The 16,890-nt window shown below is 44.8% G+C and overlaps 2 protein-coding genes across 2 annotated transcripts; both read right to left on the bottom strand.

Annotated features, from left to right (window-relative positions):
• Positions 1-2,692: 2,692 nt before the first annotated feature.
• Positions 2,693-4,447, bottom strand: LOC123107784 (pentatricopeptide repeat-containing protein At2g42920, chloroplastic). Its single transcript, XM_044529703.1, has one exon. It carries the CDS (start codon positions 4,357-4,359, stop codon positions 2,797-2,799), a length of 1,563 nt encoding a protein of 520 aa, XP_044385638.1. The 5' UTR covers positions 4,360-4,447; the 3' UTR covers positions 2,693-2,796.
• Positions 4,448-4,675: 228 nt separating this feature from the next.
• On the bottom strand, positions 4,676-8,340 carry LOC123107783 (guanine nucleotide-binding protein subunit gamma 1). The gene is made up of 4 exons (XM_044529702.1): positions 8,064-8,340; positions 5,371-5,423; positions 5,205-5,249; positions 4,676-5,100 (listed from the first exon to the last, which is right to left on the bottom strand). Exons 1-4 carry the CDS (start codon positions 8,175-8,177, stop codon positions 5,016-5,018), a joined length of 297 nt encoding a protein of 98 aa, XP_044385637.1. The 5' UTR covers positions 8,178-8,340; the 3' UTR covers positions 4,676-5,015.
• Between the last annotated feature and the right edge of the window lie 8,550 nt (positions 8,341-16,890).

Here is a 16,890-nt window from a genome sequence, read left to right as displayed (position 1 = left end):
CATGTGCTGACCCGTTTCGGGCTGCAACGTATTATGTTGCAGACTTTTCAGACGAAGAGTAAGGTGCGCTAGGTCGTTGTCGTGCACTCAGCTATGCCGTTGAAGTTGATGGACTCACTTTATCTACCAAGCCTTCCGCTGTTATCTTACTTAGTTGGCCTTAAACCATATTATTGTTTTAAGTTCTTTTTTGAGACCATCGATGTAATAAGTGTGTGATTGCTACTCTATTATAAATCATTTGAAGTACCGTGTATGTCAGCATTACCGATCCAGTGATGACACTTATGCACAAAGACTTGATCCATTCGGATCGGGTCGCTACATAATACCAAATATAACAAACTTTTGCTCCTGCGATAACATAGTTGTACTTCACGCAATAACATACTTGTACTCCCCCACGGGTACTGTACTCTCATGTTGCACAACTTGTACGCCAAGCAATGCAACTTGTTCTTCCAGCACATTTTACCCCCCCCCTCAGCTCAACTCGTATTCATCATGCAATACAACATGTACTCCCCGCATGATGCAACTTTACTCCCGTGTTTAGTCAGTACACCTCAAGTGTAAAGTACACAAGAAAACCAAAAATACAAAAGGAAAACCCAAAAAATTAGAAGAAGAAACAAAATAAAAAAACAGAAGAAAAACATGGAGAAAATTCACATGTGGCTTGCACCTTCGCCCCGAGCCCGAGCCACGACGAGTCTGCCTCTTAGCTCTTATAACCCCTAAACCTCTCCAAGGGGTACCCCAAAATTAGTTGCTCCCCCAAAAGATTGGCGAGTATGTTTTTGACTTTCGATCCTAAGATGGTTGTTGGCCGATGGGGCTCCGTATGATGAAGTCATTGATGATTTCAAACTATCTGGGAGACATGATCTGGGTCGTCGATGGAGTCGATGAAGATGGCGGCGGCGTCGAAGATCCAATCTGGCAAAGCGAGATCTCCATGATCGATGCCACCTGTCAAGGGTGTTTCACAAAGTACATAGGAACATGGTAATCGCAAGTAGATTTTTTGATAGTGCCAGGTCGTCCCGCAGACACATGCCATGGATTGTATGGGAGTGTCTTAGAGGATATTTCAGTCTAGGAACACAATGTGGTTCACTAGGTTGGATATCAACTCGTCGGGTTCTTTGGTGGACGATATAGAAAAGATGTCTAGTCCGGATCTATTGTAAAGATAGTCCAGGGCTTCAGGAGATGTCGAATATGTTTCTCCTCCGGCTTCACACTGAATGGCTTTATACAAGGGTGTAGGTCCGTTGCCTTATTCCTCCATCTTGACCTTATTGATCCGCGTGGTGTCAACTCCTCAACCTTGGTAGTTGTACAATTCCATCTCTGAGAACCAGGGGTGGCAAGTTCAGGGAAGTCAGTCGCCCAGGTACGAGCCTCCGGTACGCAGGTATATAGTCAAATATGCCCCCAAAATATAGTGTGTGCGGCACGAAAATATGATGAAACCACTCCCTCTCAACAAGCATTCAATTAGAATTGCCAACATATCTACCATAATGTTAAGTAATATATATAGGGGACAATGGGCCACCCTCACGGAATCCAGGAAAACCTGAATTTAGTTTGAATAGGTTTACAAGAAATCTGAGCAAGTCTCCAACTTATCTTGAGTCATCAGTTACACTGAAAAGAGCGCCTTGCCGATAGCCATGACCGTTCTTGCTATTTGGGGATGGTGGTGTGCCTTTGAACCTCGAAGACTTTATTAATGAATGGAACAAAGGAGGCCCTATTTATGTCATCATATACAAGGAAAGAATCCCGCACATAGGGAGTGTAAATAATTGTGACCATATACATATAAAATGATAACAATGGAAAAACTATTCTTTCCTTTACCGGCAATCCATTTTTCATTTGCAAGTAATGGCCAACATCGTGGTTAACTTTTATAGCTACACCATATCCAACTTTTAAATTATCACCCTAGGCACACCATTTTTTAGATAAGTCTTTCATTCTCAAGGCCCATCGAATAAACATCTATTTGACTTTTTTGTAAGGTTTTAAAAAGTCTATCTTAAATATCACCGCACTTATTCTTTTCCGGCGAATCTCATAGATGGTTTCATGTAGGATACTACTCCACAAATAATGTTTTTTTCTTGCATAACTATCATTGCGAGCACATGGTCAACCACCGCATTGAGCCTATTTGTAGTTACCTTAATGAAAAATTGAAGCTTACATTACGTACATAGATCCACATGTATTTGGTGGACACATACAACCTCCTTAGCCTTTGGTAACAAAATGATCTCATCAAAATTTAAACTTCCCCAAAAGTCACTCTTGAGCAAAAGCAAGAAGAGTGGGCAAGTCGTGTGTGACTGCTTGATGGATTGTTCTTTTCTTTCTGGGTTGTCGTATGTGATGTATTTGTTGATGTGTTTTGATGGTGGTTATTTTGGCATGTTGTAATTCATGGGCCTGAGGTTGTAGGCGTTTGCTCGTCTCATGGGGACGTGGGGTGGTGATGAAGATTCATGCTTTGGGAGTAGTCCACATGTGACTATGTTGTAATGGTTTTTCTCGTTTTGCATCAATTAACTGAATCTTTTTTAATCGATCGACGACATTTCGAAAACCGGAGTATTTGACATGTCACATGGGTACATATATTGTAAAAAAGAACGAAACTGAAACCACAGCCCAAACATGAGAAAAATCTGTCAAGTGTCATCAAACTGAATCTCCATATAACAAGTCTGTATTTTACTGTTGCTATATATGTATTGTACCTTGAACTGCTGAACACTTGTACTAGCTCATGAACTCGTGGACGACACCATTCACCTCGATCATGCTACACCCGGGCACCTTGGCCACTCCCTCCTCCCGCATCTCCCCCCTGACACCCAAGCCCCGGCCTACCTCGCCGTCGCATGCAAGCACATTTGCCGCGAGCACGTACGCGCCGCTGTCCTGTGGGTCGCATTCCACGGCTCCACGCGCCGCGCGCGCCCCCGCCTCCGCGTCGCCGTGCAAGCGGCATCCGGAGAGCAGGGCGCCCCAAATGGCCGCGTCTGGCTTCATCGGCATTGCCCGGATGGTGTCCTCCGCCTCCCGGAGCCTTCCGGCCCGGGCGAGCGCGTCGACAAGGCAGCCATAGTGCTCGATTCCCGGTGTAACACCGTATTCCCTCGCCATTGACGCGAACAGAGCCTTCGCCTCGTAGGTCATGCCGGAATGGCCGTAGGCCATCAGCATCGCGATGAAGGTGACCTTGTCCGGTCGGAGACCGTAAGGTTCCAGCTCGGAGAACAAGGTGACCGCTTCCTGGCATTGCCCGTGCGCTGCCAGGCCAAGCATCATGGCGTTCCAGGACGACAGCTTGGCCATGCCCTGCGATCTCGTGGTGTCGAACACCTGGCGAGCCTTGTGTATTGAGCCACACTTGCAGTACATGTCCACGAGGGCGGTGACCACGAGCGCGTTCATGGCCACGTCGTGCTTGTCTATGTACGCGTGCACCCACGCGCCCTGCTCCAGCGCGCCGAGGCTTGCGCAGCAGCCGAGGACGCTGACGAGCACGTTGGCGTTCGGCTCCACGCCGTCCACCTGCATCGCGGAGAAGAGGTCGACGGCGTCTTGGAACCTCGCGGCGCGGGAGTACGCGCTAACCATGGCGCTCCACGTCGCCACGGTCCTGGCCGGCATGTCGGCGAACACCGCCCGCGCTTCGTCGACGCGCCCCGCCCTCGAGAGCGCCACGATAGCGCTGTTGCACGCCACAACGTCGAACTCTTGACACTGCCTGAAGAGCGCCAGAGCCTCGTCCGCGCGGCCGCATGACGCGTACATGGCGATCATGGAGTTGCGTGTATACGCGTCCCCGGCGAGGCCGAGCTTGAGCACCATGCCGTGGAGCGCCGCGCCGTCGTCGGCGCGGCCGAGGCGCGCGTATGCGGCGAACAGAGACGGGAACGTGCGCCGCTCCGGCGGCGTGGGCGACCAGAGCATGTCGAGAAACAGCGCCACGGCCGCGTCCGGACCGGGCCCGTCGGACAGCGCCCTTATGACGGTGTTCCACATGAAGGAGTTGGGCCTCGGGTGGTGCCTGACGATGCGCGCGGCGTAGGCAGCGTCGCGTCCTTCGCCGGCGCAGAAGGCGACGGCGCGGCTGGCGGCGATGGGGTCTTTGGCGAGGCCAGACTTGACGAGCGCGGCGTGGAGCTGGCGGAGGTGAGCCATGGTGGCGCATTGCGTGTGGAGGAGGGTGAGGGCCGGGTGTGAGGCAAGGAAGGCAGAGATGGATGGGGAGGAGGGCAGGAGAGGGGAGGTGGTGGAGGAGGAAGCGCTTGCGGGCGATGGCGCCATGGCCATCCTCTGTACTCTGGTAATTGCTCGGGTTCTTTCTGGCGGTGAACGTGGTGAGTGTGTGCGCCACTGCCACGAGCGGCCACTGCCATGGCTTCGGATAAGATCACCTCCTCACTTGTGGCCTATCTTGTGGTTGCTTACCAGCATTTGGCTGGGCCGAGTTAGGTTTGGGCTTTTTACTCAAAGCCTGGGCAGGCTCCAGTGTCAAGTCAAATGGTAGGTTGCATATTCTTCATGTTGTAATCATACTCACAAAATAGCAAAAGTTCCACTCACAGCAACAAAAATACATCCATGATTTTTTGTCACAGTTCAAAAGTAAAAGAAATAAGCGTCAATTTTCATTGTTCAACGTTGATTTCAGAATATCCAACAACATGATAACTAAGTGGAAATACAAGAGAGTTCATATAATTTCTCAGACTAGGACGACATTCTTGAGCTAAGATCTCATACTTCACCAACACCAGAGATAATGTAATGCACAGGAATGCAATAGACAGAAAGAACTTATTGAAGAACAAAGTCTTAAGTCAGTCCTCAGTGCTGCCTCCGTGTTCCACAGTACCCTTCTCATACCACTCCTTCAACAGAGATTGTGAAGAAACTCTATGGGAAATGAATCGGTCCTGGCTGCTGCTTGCGTTCTTGGCATTTTGTCACAAAAACCAGCATTTGCATCTACGCAGATCCTGCGGACCTTCAAACCACCTATCCCAAGACTGGTAAGCAGCTCCGGTAGTTCTGCAGTAACAGAAAAACCAAGTCATTAGACTATGAGTGGACAAAAATGTTTAGGTAATCCCTTAGATAAAGTAATACTGTAGGATATTTTTGTGGTTACTTACACAGGAAGTAGAGGGTCTGCTTTGCTTTCAATTGTTACTACAAACCTAACAAAAGGTTCATAATGCAGTCAGTCCCCAGTCACCAATAATACACACTGTGGTTGCTTTTTAAGCAGTAACGCCAGACAGTAAAATGTGAATTGATCGAGTTTTTTCTGACACGTACTCTTGGAGTGCCGTTGACACCTTATCCATCTTATTGAGCTCTTCAAGTTCCTCCTGTATGAAGTCCAATTGAGAATATCAGCAGTTTGGCAGAAAAGGGAATACCCATGTCTTTTAAGAAAACAAACATCCTTAGCAGTTGTAAATTATTTCAAGAAAGTAAATTTTGCCACATCTACAGATAATTATGTCAAGGACAGATACCTATCTCATCAATAGCACCTCTATTATGAAATTCCAAATGAACTTAATTTTGAAACATGCGATTTCTTCCCTGCTATGCAATTAGCGTTCTCTGCTTGCACCCTGAAATGTGGCCCTAATGGAGAAGTTTGAGTGTACTGTTCAGAGTGAATTTACTAGTACTAGTGAAGCATCATCAGTTCTCACTTATTTGTACATAAAGACGGCTTTCGTTCATGTCCACCATTATCCAAGCTATTTTGGAACACAACCACGCAGCACCACAAAACAACGAGTTCATTGCCCTTCCTTGAGCACTGCATTTTGTTTTTTACATGCAGTCAGAACACACGTGCATTTTCATTGTAAAAAAAACTCAGAATGTTTTGATTTTTTTAACTATTTGTTTCAATTTTACTGTGCATGAAGGAGCATATGAGCCTGAGCTTCAACAAAAGTGAAAAATCATTGGTGCTTACCATCAAAATAGGTAATACAGCTTGCTTAACACCCTTAGGATCTAACAAGTGAGCTCAATAGTATTATTAATTATAGTTACTATTTTGTAAACTCTAAGTCTCTCATAAATCCTTGCTAGTTTTACTGACTAGGTGGTACGTACATGACTACTCACTTAAGTAAGGTATAAGTTAAACAGTAAAAAAGTGCAGAGGTCGATATGAGATCCAATGATCTGATGCTGACAGAAATGGTAAAAAAGGAAATTACATGTCTCTCTTCGGACCTTTAAAAATGGTAAGAAAATTCCCCGCCAGAATAGATAAATATTTGGATTGTCGTCAAACTGATTGCATATGTTAATTATTTTTATTTTTAACTATATTATAATAGGATGTCGACAGTAGAATTTACCACCAGATAAGAATTATGTTACTCCATCTTAATCAAGACTCAATACTCATATCGTTTTTCAAATTTGAACTTGCAAGAATACTCCACAAAAGAAAATCAATAGATTTAACAAAAGATGACAAAATAATTTTCTAGCATTCATCTAGCAATGCCATGGCCCTGGTCCTTGAATCTAGATAATCCAGAACCATATATATAGAAGACAATTGAATTTTATTCATGATGATATTCATCTGGCATCTGATTGTAAGAACTTCAATAAATGAGAAATTGGAGTGATAAAGAAAATTGATCATTAATTATAACTTGAAATTGCAAATACAAAACGTTGTAGTTATAATAATGAGCATAGTTTTGTAATTAACGAAATTGCTTGCAGTATAGAAACACAATTGATTATAACTTAAGCACATAACCAAATAACATGCAGTAATAGAAAATGTTTCTTTAGTTGTTCATAGAGCATGAAAATCTTCAGATTGCCAAAGCCCTCCTGTATAACTATATCATGTTGTGCTAGGGTGACATCCCAATGTTCATTCTCTCTGCAACTGGCAAAGGTGTGAAAAATACTACTACCTCCGATCCATAGTAAGTTTCGGAGATTTGAACTAACCCCAATCCAAAACTGCTACACTTATTTTGGATAAGAGGGAGTGGTACAACTTTGGAATAATAACCAAAGGTAAATAAACCAAAACTATCCAAGTTAGGCTTAACTTGTAAGAACTACCAAAAAAATATGAGTATTAGTTAGGCAGTTCCCTAGTTTATGGACCGCATACCAACTTGCCACCTAAAATAAGGAGCATCCAAACCGAAAACGCTTTGCCACAGTACTTGTTTTAGCTGTTCCACGAATAAAACCACGTTGATCCAGCACCGATTTCTCCTTCCAATGACTTCCAACGATTGGATCACGCACTGGCACGAACCAGTAGAAAACATGGCTCCCCATGCATCAGGTCCCCCGCAGGCCACACCAGCCGCGCCTCACCCCATGTGCATCATCACTTGTTAATTCCTCAGTGGTACGCTGCACAATCATTTGATGCAGCAGAAATTCGGTTTTGTTTTCTTCAGCAGAGAAACTGGAACGGATGTAGCCGGACAGATCTGTGCCTGTCAGAGAAAAGGCCAGGAAATACTGGTACGGAACTGAATATTTGCGCAAGAAATCCTGAAGCAGGTGTGCATGACCAAGGGGACACCGAATGTGGACATATGCCCTTTGACCGCCTTCTCCCCCACCCCCACCCCACCACCGGCGGCCCACCCCTACCCCATGGGACGCAAGGAAATGCAGACGGAGAAGATGGACGCGCGAGAACCTCGGAGGCCAGCCATGTCGAAGCTTTCGTGGTGCATGGTGAGGGTTGGGGATCGAAGAAGTTGCTACCCCCAAACTAGATTCTATGCTTCAGAACATGGGGCTGAAAAGCTAAAAGCTTCCGTGCCGCTTTTCTTCAGGAGAATTGCCGTTCTTAGCCCAACAATTTTCGAAACAAAGTCAAAGAAAACGCCCAAAGATTCAAGAAAGCAACCACTCTTTTCCCCTTGTATATCCGAGAGAAACTAACAATGGAAACAATATTCAGAGAGAAGGTAACAATGGAAACGAGGGTGACATGGGCGGACCTCGAGGAAGCGCGCTTCTTGCTCGAGCTTCTTGAGCTCGGCCTGGATCCGGTGCCGGCCCCGCATGTCCCCGGCTTCCCCTCCACCCCCGCCGACGTCGCCCGGAACCTGCATCGCCGCGAGAGGAGTGGCGCCGGCAGCGAGAGGACCTCCACTCCGCGCTGCTGGTCTGTCTGCTGGACGATGGCTCGGAGTATAGAGTAGTGGGTGGGGTGGGCAGACACGCGCAGCCAAGCGCAAACTGGCAGATGCGTGCGTGGGTTGGGCTGCACTGCGAGCGAAGCCAACCAAACCAAGAGGTGTCACGGAATGCGCGGACGGCGGAAAGGCTCTTTTTTCGTTTTCGAAAAGGTTTCCTTGTGACGACGACGGATGGACTGATAAAGGGCAGCGGTCGATGGCAAATTTTCCTGTTTTGACCCATTTCTCGAGGTTGAACGAGATCTGATCCTAGTTTGTAAAAATTTCGGAATCTGACCTTTTTGCTACCGTCAAGGTCCATGACGGTAGGGTGTGACAGCCCGGTAGGAAACACCCTATCGCCAAACAGGCAGGCGGTAAGCTGTACAACCCTACCGCCAAGGTGTCCGGCAATAGATGCGAGCACACACTATGTTTCATACTTCGAAATTTTTTACGGTAGGACATGCAACCCTACCGCCACGGTCCTTGGCGGTAGCATAAGGATCAGATCCCGAAATTTTTGCAAAGTAGGGTCAGATCTTAATCAACTTTTAGAAAAAGGTCAAAATATAAAATTTAGCTGTGGTGGATCAATGTTTTGGCAGTCATATTGCGAAAAAGATTTGTGATTTTGTGAAAGAAGGGTTGGTTTTGGAGACGATTTTTGTGGAGTCCTATATAGCTCAAAACTACCGGTATTGAAGTTACGGTTCCAAAAAACTATCTGTTTTCTACAATTCGTTGCAAAATATCACATATTTGGTTTCTATTTTAAAAAACACTGGTGACCGAAACGTTAAGCTTTAACAAGGTTAATGACAAATCGGGCATACGCGTCAGGTATGTCAGCACTCAGGTGTGGCCATTAGCGGCCGTCACGCTAGGCAGTCAAAAGGGCCTGAGCCCCTCTCTCTCGGCGTCGTCCACTCCCCTTGGTCGCTTACTCTCCTCTCTGTTCGTCTACTTAGCTCCACGTCGCCGATCAGTGAAGTGCTCGTCGTCGGTGAGCATTCTGTCACCCTGCATGGTCAAAAGGGCATGCGTCTCTCTCTCTCTCTCTCTCTCTCTCTCTCTCTCTCCCACTCCCATCGACTGCTCGGTCTCCCTATCTCTCTGCTCAGCTTGACGTCGCCGCCAACCTCACTGCTTGTCGCCAGTGAGCCATGTCGTCATGGAAGAACGGGGAGGACAACACGGACGACAACCTAGACATGGGTTGTAGCATGGACATGGAGATGTGGGTAAGTCTTTTCCGCGCCTAGGATCTACAGTTTGGGGAATTTTTTGATTTGAGCTATGTTTGACACGGATTCAAAAGATTTTTTGACTCGTGTTGGTGCTAATGGTTGTAGGAGACCCCTGACACCATTCATGACTCCTGAGCCAATCTTTCATTGTAATGTTGTAGATTCGTCACCACAAGTGCATGTTGCACCAGCAAAGGCCCACCAAATATGTTGTCTTTGATTGAATTGACACTAGAAGGAGATTCCTTGAGACTTTTTTTGCAAGTGAGTTAGCGGTATATGAAGCTTTTGTGCAAAATATATTCAGATCTTGCTTTGTTTGCGAACCTCTACTCACTTAACTTATGAAGCATATATACCTAAAATAGCAATACAGTAGATGATGTGGTGATACTAGTGCATAGTGCAGAATATACTTTGTTTGTTGTTGCTTAATTGGTCACTAACCAATACTCAATACATTGTTGTACGCTAGTCAGTGACCATTCCTAGCAGTAATTAAATATTTCAAAATGAGGTAGTGGTTAGTGACTGGTTAATGAAATGGTCATTGATGTGTATTGTGTTTGTCAAATTGCCAATTGAGGCACCCTTTACGGCTTTACAATTAATAGTAGCTCATGAAATGGTCACTGGTCTGTATGTAGTTTGTTCGTGTGCACTATCGTTTGATGTTAGAAAAGTAGTGAGCACTGTAGTAAATTAGTTATCTATGTCATAAATTCTTAAATAGTACGGAGGTAAATTGTGTTGTACTATCTACTTTGCTTTTGCAGGGAGGTGTAAACTATGGAGTAGTGGAGTGGGTTGCTGGGCCTTGGCCTGTCATACTGTATAAGTGCTTAACTAGGTTGTGGGACATGTTTCATGATCAAAATGCTGACAGGGTGTTTGACAAGGAGGCTCATGACAGAGAGATCGCCAAGCTCAAGAAGGAGAATAATCAGCTCGACAATCAATACATCCAGCTTGTGGATGATGTTGCCAAGCTCTATGATTGGCAAGATGGTAGGCAAGGGCATGATATGAAGTACACTAGCCAGAAGGAAATGGATGATGCATTTTTGAAGAAGAGCTAGAGCAACATGCAAAGATGCAGGTATAGTTAGAGAAACTGAAGCTAGGCAGGGAGCAAAGGTGCATCCTTTAATCTCAAGAAAATATCATCCAGAACACCAGGAAGGCCATGGATGAGACCAAGGAGGACATGAATCTACTCAAAGAGGAGAAGAAATAGCTTGAGTATGACATTGCTGACCTGTTGAAAGAAGGGTTTGGGGGCAAGGAGAAGCTCCCGAAGATAAAGTCTCTACTAGACGAAGGAAGATCACATCTGGTGGTTAAGTAATATATTAGACCTATATAAATAATTTTCCTATGAACCTGGGGTTGAGAGGTGTATATTTGGGGTAGTATGATGTTAGAAGTGCTAAGTTATGCTATGATGTTAGAATTGCCAAGTTATCTATAATGAGTAGGTTGCTTTAGTTATGAACTGGTTGCTTAAGTTATGAACTGCATGTCTTAGGTTAAAATCATCTCTGAGTTATCAATTAAGACTGCCATGTATCATCTTTTGATGGGTTTTAGTCTAATCTTATGATGCTAAGTTTAATCGATATGTATGGATATTGTTATCACAGCCTGATGCTTTGTTTACTTAGAATGGCCACATAAATTGGCAAATGGGGCTTACAATGGGCCTTTTACTCTAAATGTACAAAACCCACCATGTCCCAACCTACCCTTTGTCAATATAACCCTCTCCCAAGCAGTTCATAGCCACAATCATATTTACCCTATCCACCACCGCACATCGCAAGAACCCTAGGAAGAGAGATGTATCCGAGCCTGAGTGAGGTCACTGAAGAAGAGGAGGAGGTAGTGGAGGTGAGGGCTACTAGGGTGCGACAACATAGAGCACCGACGCTTATAGCTCAGAGGGAGAGGGCTCCTATGGCACCACCAGAGAGGCCTCAAAGGGCACCGACGGCAATCGGATACTCGTTCGAGTACATCCACCAACTATCCAACACAAGCTTTTAAATCTAGGTTGATATATCAGTTTTGGGTCTCTACTGATATAAACAAAAAATATCATTTTCACACATAACATCTGATATAGACCTAAATATCGACCGATATGGTCGATATCTGACAAGATATTCCCACTAATATAGACCGAGTACATCGATGAACATAATTATTTATGAGAAAGCACTAGAGAAAATATGTTGCAGGATTACGAATCAACAAACATGATAAGCCAAATACCACTCACATCCCATGTGAGAAAGAAACTCAAATCCACCTTGTTGTTTGCTACTGACAAGGGTCGAACACTAGGTGGGATAGTCTGACCTGATGTCTCACTTATGTTTTGCCCTCTGGATAGAGGTCAAATATTTTGGCTTATGTCAAACGTCCGACCTTATACGAAATTCTTTGTATATGCTCGGGCATGAGTGGGACACTGGACAGAGAGTCTGACTTGTGTCCGACTATCATAATGGGCATATTTTGGGGAACCTATAAATAAACCTCTTCTTACCTATGAGGAAGGGGACAATTACATTCCTCCTTCCACCATTGTTCTAATGCTTCAAAGCTTAAGGTCTCCCTCCCTAGCAGCCATCCATTTCACCCACACTTTCAGGGAGAGCAAGATGAGATCCTGGTCTACTAATTGACCAAAGCAAAACTTGTGTTTGTCGATTCCCCACGATATCCTTTGCGAATGTTTTTACTCGGGTTTGTGGGGTATCCTAGATGGACCGTGTTTTCCAGGAGCTTCCAAGTTGTGTGTGTTGGAGGTATTCGCTAGAGGCAATAATATTGTATTATTATATTTCCATGTTTATAATTAAGAGTTTATATTCTATGCTATAACTGCTATGATCCTGGAATATGCGATTCAATGAAAAACTCATATGCATGTGTGGAATGATAAATGGTAAAACCCGATTCTTAGTCTCGCCTCTAAGACTAGCTCAAGTATTATTTGTCATCATGTTTTCTGGATCTTATGATATCCTTAAGTGTAATGATAGTCCTGAAATAACTTTGAGAATGTGACGTTGGAAGAACGGTCATATTGAATCGACCAAAACTTCTTCGTTATACTTTGAGATACAATCATCACAAGTTAATTGTTATAACACATAGAGTTGATGTATGCCTTAGTTCCTTAGACCATGAGAGTATCATAGTCATTTATTACCGTACCATGGACTTTGGGGTTGCTCAAACGTCATCTGTAACATGGTGATCATAATGAAAACTTACAGGTTCATTGGAAAGTTTGACGATGGAGAGATATTCTTAGGTCCCTCTTGTTGTGAAGGCATCCATCACTGTCTGGCCAGACACAGGTGACTATGTCACAAGGATGTCGTGTCGATGAGAAAGAAGAACAAAACCGGTAACGAGGAGACTGGTATTGTGAGCATGAGAATGACTCAAGAGGATACCGATATATCTCGCCGCGGGTTATGTGAAGTATCACGAAGCAAAGGGAATATCACGTGATAACCAAAGGTTAACTTGAGTGTTATTCATGTACTCATAGGATTCATATGGTTATCCTCGGTTCTGCTATTGATCATTGAACGAAAGGGGTTTTGTTCATGTCCATGTTTTACCGAACCTACAGGATCACAAGCTTAATGGAATCACGATCTGTTGAGTGTTAGTGGGGCAAGAGTTATGAGAAAATATTTATGAAATAGTTTCATTAATATTATAAATATTTTTTAGAGGAACCGGAAGCATTCGGGGGTTACAGGAAGATTTTTGGGGTTTATCAGGTAATACCGGGAATTGATTGATGTCTACTACACAACCTTCTTCTTGTAGACATTGTTGGGCCTCCAAGTGCAGAGGTTTGTAGGACAGTAGCAAATTTCCCTCAAGTGGATGACCTAAGGTTTATCAATCCGTGGGAGGCATAGGATGAAGATGGTCTCTCTCAAACAACCCTGCAACCAAATAACAAAGAGTCTCTTGTGTCCCCAACACACCCAATACAATGGTAAATTGTATAGGTGCACTAGTTCGGCGAAGAGATGGTGATACAAGTGCAATATGGATGGTAGATATATGTTTTTGTAATATGAAAAATATAAAAACAGCAAGGTAACTAATGATAAAAGTGAACGAAAACGGTATTGCAATGGGTTGAAACAAGGCCTAGGGTTCATACTTTCACTAGTGCAAGTTCTCTCAACAATAATAACATAATTGGATCATATAAAAATCCCTCAACATGCAACAAAGAGTCACTCCAATGTCACTAATAGCGGAGAACAAACGAAGAGATTATTGTAGGGTACGAAACCACCTCAAAGTTATTCTTTCTGATCGATCTGTTAAAGAGTCCGTAGTAAAATAATACGAAGCTATTCTTTCCGTTCGATCTATCCTAGACTTCGTACTAGAATAACACCTTAAGACACAAATCAACCAAAACCCTAATGTCACCTAGATACTCCAATGTCACCTCGAGTATTCGTGGGTATGATTATACGATATGCATCACACAATCTCAGATTCATCTATTCAACCAACACAAAGAACTTCAAAGAGTGCCCCAAAGTTTCTATCGGAGAGTCAAGATGAAAACGTGTGCCAACCCCTATGCATAAGTTCACGAGGTCACGGAACTCGCAAGTTGATCACCAAAACATATGTCAAGTGGATCACGTGAATATCCCATTGTCACCACAGATAAGCACATGCAAGACATACATCAAGTGTTCTCAAATCCTTAAAGACTCAATCCGATAAGATAACTTCAAAGGGAAAACTCGATCCATTACAAGATAGTAGAGGGGGAGAAACATCATAAGATGCAACTATAATAGAAAAGCTCGTGATACATCAAGATCGTGCCGAATCAAGAACACGAGAGAGAGAGAGAGAGAGATCAAACACATAGCTACCGGTACATACCCTCAGCCCCGAGGGTGAACTACTCCCTCCTTGTCATGGAGAGCACTGGGATGATGAAGATGGCCACCGGTGAGGGATTCCCCCCTTCGGCTGGGTGCCGGAACAGGGTCCTGATTGGTTTTTGGTGGCTACAGAGGCTTGTGGCGGCGGAACTCCCAATCTAGGTTATTTTCTGGACGTTTGGGGATATATAATAGGTGTTGGCATCGGGAACAAGTCAGGGGGTCCACGAGGCGGCCACAAGACAGGGGGGCGCGCCCCCACCCTCGTGGTGGCCTCGGGACTCTTCTGGTCCATCTCCGATGCTCCGTGGGCTTCTTCTGGTCCAAAAATGATCTCCATAAATTTTTAGGTCAATTGGACTCCGTTTGATATTCCTTTCCTGCTATACTCAAAAACAAGGAAAAAAACAGAAACTGGCACTGGGCTCTAGGTTAATAGGTTAGTCCCAAAAATCAGATAAAATAGCATATAAATGCATATAAAACATCCAAGATTGATAATATAATAGCATGGAACAATAAAAAATTATAGATACGTTGGAGACGTATCATTGATATATAGGTGGAAAATGTTTTTGGAGATGTTAAAGTAGAAATGAATGGCTCTAATAATTATTATGAGGATTTTATAATTATTTAAATATCAATGGGCCAAAGAAAATACTAAAAAGGCCAAGTGCTGGAGAGTTATTGGGAACTAGGGCCCAATAACACTTGGGGAACCCCCTAGCTTGTTGGGACAGCTAGGGGAAGCCTAATTGGAGGGGAGCTCCCCCTCCTCTTGGCCAACTAATGGGGGAGGTTGCCTTCTCCCTTGTGGTGCCTGATAACCTGTTGGAGAACGCAGTAATTTCAAAAAAAATCCTACACACACGCAAGATCATGGTGACACATAGCAATGAGAGGGGAGAGTGTTGTCCACGTACCCTCGTAGACCGTAAGCGGAAGCATTACGACAATGCGGTTGATGTAGTCGTGTGTCTTCATGATCGACTGATCCTAGTACCAAAGTTACGGCGCCTCCACGATCTGCACACGTTTGGCTCGGTGACGTCCCATGAACTCATGATCCAGCAGTGTGTCGAGGGAGAGCTTCGTCAGCACGACGGTGTGATGATGGTGATGATGATGCTACCGGAACAGGGGTTCACCTAAGCACCGCTACAATATGACCGAGGTGGATTATGGTGGAGGGGGCACCGCACATGGCTAAAAGATCAATGATCAACTTGTGTGTCTATGGGGTGCCCCCTCCCCCGTATATAAAGGAGTGGAGGAGGGGGGAGGGCCGGCCCTCTATGGCGCGCCCTGGGGGAGTCCTACTCCCTCTGGGAGTAGGATTCCCCCCTTCCCTAGTTGGACTAGGAGAGAAGGAAGGGGGAGAGAGGGAGGAAGGAAAGGGGGGCGCTGCCCCCCTTCCTAGTCCAATTTGGGCCAGAGCGGGAGGGGGCGCGCTGCCTGCCCTGGCTGCCTCTCTTTCTCTCTCCCTCCACTAAAGCCCATTAGGGCCCATATACTCCTCGGGGGGTTCCGGTAACTCCCCGGTACTCCGGTATATGCCCGAACTCACTCGGAACCTTTCCGATGTCCAAACATAGGCTTCCAATATATCGATCTTTATGTCTCAACCATTTCGAGACTCCTCGTCATGCCCGTGATCACATCCGGGACTCTGAACAACCTTCGGTTCATCAAAACACATAAACTCATAATACCGATTGTCACCGAACATTAAGCGTGTGGACCTTACGGGTTCGAGAACTATGTAGACATGACCGAGACATGTCTCCGGTCAATAACCAATACCGGAACCTGGATGTTCATATTGGCTCCCACATATTCTATGAAGATCTTTATTGGTCAAACCGCATAACGATATACGTTGTTCCCTTTGTCATCGGTATGTTACTTGCCCGAGATTTGATCATCGGTATCTCAATACCTAGTTCAATCTCATTACTGGCAAGTCTCTTTACTCCATCCGTAATGCTACATCCCGTAACTAACTCATTAGCTACATTGTTTGCAAGGCTTATATTGATGTGCATTACCGAGAGGGCCCAGAGATACCTCTCCGACAATCAGAGTGACAAATCCTAATCTCGATCTATGCCAATTCAACAAACACCATCGGAGACACCTGTAGAGCACCTTTATAATCACCCAGTTACGTTGTGACGTTTGGTAGCACACAAAGTGTTCCTCCGGTATTCAGGAGTTGCATGATCTCATAGTCATAGGAACATGTATAAGTTATGGAGAAAGCAATAGCAACAAACTAAACGATCATCGTGCTAAGCTAACGGATGGGTCAAGTCAATCACATCATTCTCTAATGATGTGATCCTCTTAATCAAATGACAACTCATGTCTATGGTTAGGAAACATAACCATCATTGATTCAACGAGCTAGTCATGTAGAGGCAAACTAGTGACACTCTGTTT

This window comes from Triticum aestivum, chromosome 5A, assembly GCF_018294505.1.
Source record: "Triticum aestivum cultivar Chinese Spring chromosome 5A, IWGSC CS RefSeq v2.1, whole genome shotgun sequence".
In the NCBI taxonomy this organism is placed as follows: domain Eukaryota; kingdom Viridiplantae; phylum Streptophyta; class Magnoliopsida; order Poales; family Poaceae; genus Triticum; species Triticum aestivum.
Note: the sequence above shows the minus strand (reverse complement) of the source record. Positions and strands in the feature narration are given on the sequence as shown.

Excerpts from the sequence above, each read along its gene's own strand:
- LOC123107784 (XM_044529703.1), bottom strand. The coding sequence starts at position 4,359 with ATGGCCATGGCGCCATCGCCCGCAAGCGCTTCCTCCTCCACCACCTCC.
- LOC123107783 (XM_044529702.1), bottom strand. The coding sequence starts at position 8,177 with ATGCAGGTTCCGGGCGACGTCGGCGGGGGTGGAGGGGAAGCCGGGGAC. Across the intron at positions 5,424-8,063 it reads AAGAAGCGCGCTTCCTCGAG|GAGGAACTTGAAGAGCTCAA; the intron begins GTCCGCCCATGT and ends GACTTCATACAG. Across the intron at positions 5,250-5,370 it reads GTGTCAACGGCACTCCAAGA|GTTTGTAGTAACAATTGAAA; the intron begins GTACGTGTCAGA and ends ACCTTTTGTTAG.